Source organism: Cryptotermes secundus, unplaced genomic scaffold, assembly GCF_002891405.2.
Source record: "Cryptotermes secundus unplaced genomic scaffold, Csec_1.0 scaffold360, whole genome shotgun sequence".
NCBI classification, from domain to species: Eukaryota; Metazoa; Arthropoda; class Insecta; order Blattodea; family Kalotermitidae; genus Cryptotermes; species Cryptotermes secundus.
In genome coordinates, this window is record NW_019720568.1 from 203,198 (window position 1) to 213,254 (window position 10,057).

Consider the following 10,057-nt stretch of genomic DNA (forward strand, 5'->3'; position numbering starts at 1 on the left):
ATGAAATGCCTAGATTGCCCCAAGGAATATATAGGACAAACCGGGAGGAAATTTATTACCAGATATAAAGAACACATACATGACATAAGACACAATAACAGCAGTACAGGATACTCAGAACACATATTAAACACAGGACATGCATATGATACTATAGAAAACACTATGGATATCATAGCAACAGGTAGGAAGGGGCAATACTTGAACACATTGGAGAACTATTATATATACAGAATGACAAAGAAAAACACACATATGAACAATATAAATAAAGAAATATATAACCCAATATACCACGAATTACATACTATCTACACAGAACAACATAACAACACCCCACCACTTACCCCCACCACATCTACCCCCACAACATCATAACTCAATCAAAACGAAGACAGCACACACACACACACATACCCAGCAGGCCCAGCAGTATAACACACGCAGTTCCAGAAGCAAGACACAACACAAAGCACAGTGAGTATTAAACATTATAATACCACACGTGACAAATAAAATCCAGAACGCGGTATTAATGAATAATTTCACGTTACAGATACACACATGAAAGTAGGAAGAATACTCCGATAGAAGAAGATAGGTGTGACTCGCGTATTGAGATAGACATAAGGATGACAAATCTTGAACCGTTTTAATATTTTTATTATTTAAAATTTATCAATATATATGACGAAAATATATTTTAGTTATTTTAGTATAAAGACAACAGGGCATGCAATGAAGTGGTTCGACGTACATCGAAAAGTACCTGAAGATGGCACTTTAATGCCGAAACATGTATTGCAAGAGAGAAGAGTAAGGTGAATAAATGTATGCACTGTAAGACGGTCGGAATAAATCATGGACATAAATTTGTAATTTCTGGAGGTCGTACTGTAAGTGAGTTCAGATCATTGCGAATTCTCCTTAACGTGGATTCTGTCTACCGAGAATTCACTGTTTAAAGAAAACTTTTTGTCTCTTTGTTGTGTAGCGTGATTAGCTTAGCAACGATGGATTTGTATCTATAATCACGCATGAGCATAAGGGACAACATCGTAAGAGAACTGGCATGTAATATATTTCGCAAAATACGTGTAGTCCACCGGAATACAGGTTTCCACTGTTGTTATGTGCTGAGAAAAGTTATCACCTCTCTCTTAATGATCGGATACCGAACAGACACAGATTAGAAGTTATCTCGAATGTTTCCAGTGCCTGTGCTTTCATTTTAACGTTTCACGGTCAATAATGCGATTTTCTTCTGTCTGCTAGTGCTTCCGCCCTTTGCTCCCAGATAAGCTCCGCACAGACCTCGTTCATGGACGGTATAAAAGTCGGCGGTTTGGGTGGAACTGCTCAGTTTCTCATTGGTCGAGCCATGGAGAAGGACTGCACCCTCAAGGTTGAGAGACCAGTCTACGAACAGGAGGAACTCCACAGGACATGTGGCTACTCCAAACCTAGGTCCACTGGTAAGTATCAGATTTCAGCAATCAGACCTGGACCAAGAAACAACAAATACATCAGTTAGTGAAGTCACCTATGGCTAAACCCGTGAATCTCAGGTCATCATAGTTTTGTAACAAGACGCAGAGTGCAGAAGCTGTGGTATTTCAGATTCTTACGGCAGTCTCTATGAAGATATATTTGTGCGATGTGACGTGTTCTAGTTTTTTGATAGGTATCAACGTTTTGAAGGATCGTGCTGTCTCCATGTTCAGGGAAGAAGAGCTTCGCTTACCCTGAAGAAGGGGATAGCACATTCCTCCGAAACGTCTGTAGATATCTACCAAATTCCACCCCGCCACGCCCCAGAAGACGTCTTCAGAATAGAATGTGTTACGGAACATGAAAACGGAAAGAAGAGCCCGTATACCCGTGCAGACCTCATTTTGTAGGACACTCTGAACATTTCATTAAGTTCATTATCTTTTCACAGAAGTCCGGCATTGGATAATTCAGTCCAGCCCAAACCAAACTATTTCCGCAAAGATCCATTTTAATATTATATTTCTCCAGGGAACGCCTATGATTTGTATTCAGGAAGTGTCCGGTCAGAAAATTGGCCTGAACACCGACTATCCTTAAAATTTTCGTGCCTTTTTTCACTTCTGTCAGGCAAACTTCGGGATAGTGCCTCAAATTATATAATGTCCACATTCTTTCAATTTCATTATCCGCTAATCACCTTCCTAATGCAAGCTATGGAAAAGGTCGTTAAATAAGCCGTAATCGAATCTGCGGTTAGGTCTCTACATTCATTGATTTTTTAAGGATTTTCGACCAAAATATTCGTATAAATGCATGTTTTATCTTCCCTCCCATACGTCCTTCTTGATTTAATTATTCAAATAACATTATGTGAACAGATTATGAAGTTCCCCTTATGTATGTTTCTCCGTCCTCTTTCTTGTTTCCAACTTCTGTAACAGAGCCTCGAACAAATATAAGAAAATCAACATGAAACTGAAAGTCTGGGGTTTTCCTAGTTTTTATTTGAAAATAACAATTACTGTTCCATATTATTGACGATTTCTCGACTTCATGATAGAAATTTCGATAAATTATTACCAAGATCCTTTTTAGAGGTTCCCGCCTTCACCAGACGCCACCTGCTTCTCAGCAACGCATGTGCGCTGCTGCTACGTCAGCGGGCTGCAATGCTTGAAACCTTATGCCACATAATAACAGTGGGCGTGAGAAAGCACAAGCAGCAACGAGCTTTTAATTTAACTTATTTTATGACACTAAAATAGAACAAATTTACTTTTACTTTCTACGTGTTGATTTTTATATCAGCTAAATCTGGTCAGTCGGTTACAGTTATGGCCATGTTGAATATATGAACACAGAAATACGTATACTGGCATTCTTCTGCGGTCTTCTGTCCTGAAGATGAGGGCACCAGGTTCCTCCAAATGTTGATATCTGTCTATCAAACTCTTCGCAGTCAGATCCCACGATCTCAGCTCGTATGTTAATTGAAATACCTTCCCCTATTTAAATAATTAATTAAAAATTTTCATAAAAATCTATTAAGAGCTCTTGCAGGAGGTAATGAATTTTTTGGATCCCAAGGAATTATCTGATTATGCCATAATTTTCTTTAATTCGCTCCCAACATCAGAATTTCTGATACGTAACTCGTTTTCTGTACTGAACTCGTGAGGATACAGAGAATTTAACGGTAGTTTGAACTCAAATCCGCGCCACTTCACAAAGTTTTATAACTCGATTTTGTCATAGCCTAGTAAACCGAACCAATTAAAATACTTAGCATAAAATAATTATAACTTTTAGAATCGGCAGAGTGGTGATCACGAACTTTCGCGAGGTCTCTGCGCGTTCGTTAAATATTGGCTGATTGGCTATTCAGTGATGCTGTCAGTAGCAGGCCCACAGAGAACCGGATTAATGAAAGATGAAATGGAAAGATTTAGAAGGGAACGGTCACGGGCGAATAGAAGTACTATCCTGTAATTTGCATAGAGGGACTGAGGAAAACCACTAGTTAGACTAGCCGGTATTCCAGCCAAGATTCGAACGCGAATCTCTCTAATATGTGTCTGGAGCGTTACCGCCAGGCCAACCTATTCAGTTCCACTAAAGGTAGCCCAAGAATTTATTCAAAGATCTGTGAGCATGCTAAGCTGAATGTTCCTACACGGATTGACGTTAATTGTGTCTTTGACTCGGAAGTTCACAGAGCCGCCATGCTGGCACTGATGACGGAGAATTAAGAAATTCAGAGATGCCATAGTCCACAATAACACGCATATCTCATAAAGTTTTATAAAAATCGGACAAGTAGCCTTGAACAAGTTCATATAGCAACTGGAGCCTCAAAAGTATGGCTGAGGCTTCGATGTGGTTTAAATCGATGAGGGAGGGAAAGGGAGGTTCAGAATTTCGAAAACAAACCACCCCTTCACCGATTATTTTCGCAGGAACTATAAGAAGCAAAAGAAAGTTGTTCTTCAATGAAGGTAACTTACTCCTATTTTCAGTAATTTTAAATGGGGTAATATTGTGCTATTCTAACTTGAATTGTGAAGATATGTCTGATACCAGAATTCGAAGATTCAGAAACATTAGAAGATCTGACATTAGACACGACGGGCCCGCAATGTTCTCCCCCCTTCTACACAGTACACTTCCCTAAGATGCTTCTTAATGTTGTCCTATTTCCAGCAAAAAATTTCCCAAGCGACATTTCTTATAATCCCATCTCAACCATCAGAGTGCCCAAGATTTCAGAAGCGTTGTATTTCCTTCAGAAAAAACTGGCAGTGGGCACTGAGCGCAGCGTGGACGTCTGAATGACACGCAAAATTAGATGCTAGACAAGGAATGAATGAGATCATTCGCAAAACGTCCGGTTTGTAAGCAAACTGCTTGCATTTCCAGAGTTTTCACAGATTTCTTTAATCTTCCCAGTCGATGCTGAGACAGTTCTATGCATTTGTCTCAGAGCAATCATCGAAAGCTTAAATAAATTAACGGAATCTAAGCAAGAAGTAACTCCACCTTTATCAAAGAAAAATGCAATTCATTATCTTAAAGTTATATGTAATATATAATTAAGAACGTACTATTCAAAAATTAAAGTAATACGTTGAATACATGCAAAGAAGAACGGTACAGAGCTATAAAAAGGAGTTAATCGGCACCACAGATTTTAAGTATACGTATGTGAGTGTATTTTTAGAATTCGGCTGTTCTTAATAGCGAAAGGCCCAAATTGAAACCCGAGATGAAGATGGGACAAGCAGATCAGGATAGTAGAACACGAGAGAAAATTGAAGGGAAGGAGGCTTGGGAAGACAGAGTTTATATTGATATGTTGAACCTACATAAGGACGTATATGTCGAAGAAGAAAAATAAGAAAAATACTAATAATGAAACAACGGGACTACAGGCCATGTTTTTAGACCTGGCTTCTGGACTACGCGTAAAAGGACGAATAGAAAGAAGCAGTAAGGTAAAGCTATCGCTGTAACAGGCCGTGGAGGCCCGTAGGGTTGTGAGACGTCGAGGCTTCCACATTATCTAGACAATCGGCTCACAGATGGCGGTAAGGTTGTCAGCCTTACGCACCGGCCGCGCTTTACTCCCCAGGAAAATTATTTAATTAATTCCTGGTACTCATTTCTGTTAGAGGCTGAGTCGACCCCAGGGCTATAGTGCGGCTGGAAGGATTAGGTCAACTGAAAAAATCCAATTACCTCATCGGGATTTGAACCTGCGATCTTCCGGCTTCTAGCATAGTGTCTCAACCAACTACGCTACTGCGTGCCCCCCGATATATGCTAGTAACACAGCGATATAACTCAAAGTGTTAAAAGGAAATATTTGCTCAGTATAAACAATTGAACTAACCCCATGGAGCAGTCTTTCTTGAATAGCTTATAGTTGCTTAGGTGTTCAAAAGTTCCCGGTCACTTCTTGGAAACAGAAAGTATTACTGTGTTCACGAGATCCATGTTAAGTGAGTTTATTATCCCTTGCCATCATCTTCAGGTTGCTGCAGTCGCAGACAAACTCCAGCTTGCAGCTTGCGCAAATTGAACGCACTCCCCCCCCCCCCCGNGTAAAATTGTAACGTTCTAGGAAATGGTGCACAGGAAGGAAACAAAAATACAAGATACTGATCTTGGCAGTAGATTGCCATGAAGGGAATAGCATATGGAATTCCCAAACTGTATCGCGAAGCTACTTTTTTATTTTTTTAGCTTCTCTACTTTTACATGGACCTTGCGCACTCTTCATGCAGATTGCTACAGTGAACGCAGTTCACTGAATCATGCTTTCACTGCGGAACGCGAAGGACTGTCAATAACACTAGTAGCCTTGAAGTAACATGCCATTTCTTCCTCACTTATCATAAAATATTAGCACTAGGAGACAATTTCTTAACCCTTTGAAGCGTATTTAAAAATTCAGTTTCTACCTCTAAGAGAACACACTTCTTCTCCACTACAAAGCCAGAATATTAGTGTTATCTGGTGACATAAATGTTATTTATTCTGAGATGAAAAAAACCCCTTAAAAATCTGTGGGAAAAAGCAGCAATTTGAATATTCAAACAGGCAGTACATGCAGTAACCAGGGTGTTTTGAAGGGTTCAGATGGAAGATAGCATGAATGGCGTGAAACGTCATTTAATTTGGGCCCTCAAAAATGTGATTATAGTGTTTTAGAACCATGAAATGGAAACGAAGTACCTGGCGCCCATATTTAAAATTATATGGCGTGTCTAACTTGCTACAACTCACACATTTCATAGGTAACCAAGAGTAATTTCCTAAAGTAGCGATTGTAATATAACTACAAATAGAGACCGGGATAGCGCAGTTGGGGTTCGAGTCCAGGTAGTGTCAAGAATTTTATCTTCTCCAAGTCATTCATACCGGTTCTGGGGCCCACCCAGCCTCCTATCCAATGAGTACCCGGGTATCTTCCCCCAGGGGTAAAGCGGAAGGGGCGTGAAGCTACCCAGTCACCTCCAGCTAGTGCCGAGGTCAAGAAAATGTGGATCTATACATCCACTCACCCATACGCCTTCATGGCGCACTGCTTAATTAGTTAAGCACAGGGACAACTTTACCTTAGCTATATAACTACAAACATTGTATGAACCTTTGCAACTACGTATATTTATGCAAGACAGTGTTCTGTGACTAGGTACGTGGTGTGTGGAGGTTTCTCCGGTAACTGGTACTTTTTGCAACCAGGCACCGTTGAAGTATAGTAACAGTAAATGAATGACGATGTAAATAAAGAAAAATAAGTAAGCTGAAGAAGTGTATTGACAGCAACATTTTAAGGTATAGCAAATCATTCATTCCGAAGCAGAATGAGTTTGCTTTTTTCTTTATCCGCACTCGTCAATTGCTTGCGACCGGTAACCTGTTCGCTTACGTAAGCGTACTTCCTTCCACACAAACACGTGATCGTGCATCTCACGTGAATAAACACTATCTACGTTCTGCACCTGGTCATTGCCTTCCAAAATATATCCAAAACAACACCTCCACGAAATTAATATGAAGCAACTAAAATTTATATGAAAGTTTGGATTCCGAAAATGACGATAGAAGCGTAAAGTTTGTCATTTCTGATTTACTACAAACAAACACAAAGCACACAAATTAGTTGCGAGATGAAGAGTACTATATACTGGTTATTACACCATATACTTGGTTGAAAGTCAACCGACGTTTCTGAAGAACACATCACCGTCATTTTCAGAGTTCAATAAGCAGAGTAAGATACGAGCGTGAAATCAGGTAGCAAACCGGCTACTCAACTGATTTCACGTCACTTTTAGTCCAAGAGAGTATTTTGGTGTTTACTAGCCTAGCAATGCTTGGTGAATTGCACAACCAATTAATTAAAATATAAGAATTCTTTGTAGAAAATTTCAAAGACAAAACGGACACCGCAATGGTAGTCGGGAAAAACTATTGTTTTAGGGTTAAGGTAAAGGAAAACTGGTACAAAATTGAGGGTGGCGTTGGCCTTCTTTTATTGGTAATCCAAACAAACTCCTTGGCCTGTAGCCCGCAAGCGAACTATACCGTCCTAGCGACCGCCGCTTGTCGGCGAAGTTAGTGCCAACTTCTGCGGTTAGAGAGTGTCACGTGGTCAGGGCAACCAATCCCCACTGCTGTTAATCTCGGTTTTCTAGACAGGGGCCACTATTGCCTTGTAATAGCTCCTCAATTATCCTCACGAGGCTGAGTGGACCCCTTCTCAGACCCCAAACTTCTCAGAAAATTTCGATCTGTAGGCAAGAACTCTGACCACTAGACCACTGAGGCGGTCCATTTTAGCGATATATTATTTCTAAAGGTCCATGAAAAGCCGTTGGTATCTTTCGTCCAGCACCTTTTCTTAAGCGATATCGCAATAGGTCACAAAGCTTCAGGTATGAACTCACAGTTTCCTGAACATGTTTTAAACTGACTGCAAAGTCAGAGTCAGGAGTTGTTTTACGACTGGCGGTTTAGAGTCAATCAGTTCGTCTTGGCGCCAAGCCCCTTGAGGATCACGACCACAGATTCTTTGCAACTGAACACTTCCGGTCATAGATCTTATGTAATATCTTCTCTGACGAGAGGATGGTCTGACTGACTGTTAAATTGCTGCTGGTCCTCGTCAGTACAGTGATTCTTGGTTCTAAGTCCCACGGGATCATGACCATACACGTACTTCACTATCTGACGGCACTGGGATGGTTCAGGGCACTCTCCAGAAACTTTACTAATAATATACATTAGTTAACATAGGCTGTATGGAATGTATCAACATTAGTGAAAGAATAACAAGCGAGAAGCTAACCCAACTAAAGGTGCATCTACCAATTTCATTACCACCATTATTAATGCAAAAACAGCAAGAAATGTTAATAGTTCTACGCAAATATTGTAAACACTGCGGAACATAATCAGAGATTAATTACAGAAGTAACACAATTGAACTAAAATTACAAAACAGAACTGATTTCGCAGAAGACCACTAGCTATGCCACAGCCTTCTGGACAACAACAACAACAAATTATAGAAACATTTTTTTACCTTGGCACTACAGCCCCAGTGGGCCTAGACCTACCTCCATGAACTTCTCCGTTAACTTCGGTTTTTCTAGATCTTACACATTTGGAAGGACTCCTTGGGAGGGTGATCAGCTCGTCGCAAGGCCTCTACCTGTACACAAACACAGAAAAACGCACACAAACATCCATGCCCTGAGTGGGATTCGAACCCACGATCCCGGCTTCCGAGCGAGTGAAGACAGTACATGCATTAGACCGCTCGGCTACCGTGACCGGCTAGAAACGTTATTAGTAACAGATACTCCAGAAAGTAAATTCAAGTAACTATAGGTGAAGTGAAATACCTGGGCATGCATCACGATAGAAGACTGACATGGGCAATGCACATCAAAACCAAAAGAAAAGAGCTCAGGAAACAAATGCACTGGATGCTCAGAAGAAGACCAGCACTGTCAACAGAAAGCAAAACTCCTACTGTACAAAACAGCACTCAAACCCATATGGACGTATGGAATTCAGCTATGGGGGCAGCCTCCAATTCCAACATCGAAATCCTCCAGCGCTTTCAATCCAAAGCTCTCCGATCCAATCTGAGCGCACCTTGGTACAGAAACAACCACAGGATCCATGAAGATCTACAAATGAACACAGTGCTCAGAGAAATAACAAAGTGGAATACCAAATAATTAAGAAAATTAAAAAACCACAATAATGCACGAGCAGTGAACCTACTAGACAATACAGAAACTACACGTAGACTGAAAAGATACACCGCCCTGTCTCTACCAGAGAGACCTCAATAAACCCCAATACACGCATTAAAGTGATACATAAGTGAACAAAAAGGAGTAAATGAGTTACGCCACTGGGCATCTCATTCACGAGCCAGTACTTACTGAATGTTTACATTTGTTGCAGACTCTGCAGATAATGAATAATAAATGTGTGAAGAAAAGTAACTACAGAAACGACGAGAAGATGGCTTGCTAACTGGACAGATTATAATACCTCGGCACGGACCGCGTAGAAAACATCTCTTCCATTATTGGTGTTTTCTGTCGCTGCCGTGTAAACAAACTGATTTGCGGAGCTATTACTTAGCAATGGCTGTTGTATAGTAGCTTGTTTCGCCGTCGTTGCCCAGCAACGGATCTACATACCACAATATTTTTGCAAATTTTTAGTTCTGAGAGATTTTTCACTGTTTCTGGAGTGAATTTTTAGGATTCCACGGAAATGCAAAATTCTCAGCCGCAAATATTCTAAAAGTTAAAGTACAGATTGGGAGGTTTATATTTTCGCAGAATAGAAAAGTATTCAAAAGAAAGCCGTATATCTTAATTAGACCTAAATTTGGTGCTTCACCCGACGAACAATTTTGAGAAAATATATAATATTCCATTCAAGTTTCATGCAAAGTTCAAATTTTACCGGATTAAAATGAATCGAAACCAAATTAAACTTACGTTTTAGTAAAAAATAAAAAGGCCCGTAG

General features: G+C 40.3%; 1 protein-coding gene across 1 annotated transcript in view; it reads left to right on the forward strand.

Moving 5' to 3' along the window:
- Positions 1-446: 446 nt before the first annotated feature.
- Positions 447-10,057, forward strand: part of LOC111869007 (solute carrier family 26 member 10) — a 54,144-nt gene continuing 44,533 nt past the window's right edge. The window contains exons 1-2 of the mRNA XM_023860179.2: positions 447-477; positions 1,276-1,475. Of these exons, the coding sequence (XP_023715947.1) occupies positions 1,322-1,475 (154 nt within the window). The 5' untranslated portion in view covers positions 447-477; positions 1,276-1,321. The remainder of the gene's footprint in view (positions 478-1,275; positions 1,476-10,057) is intronic.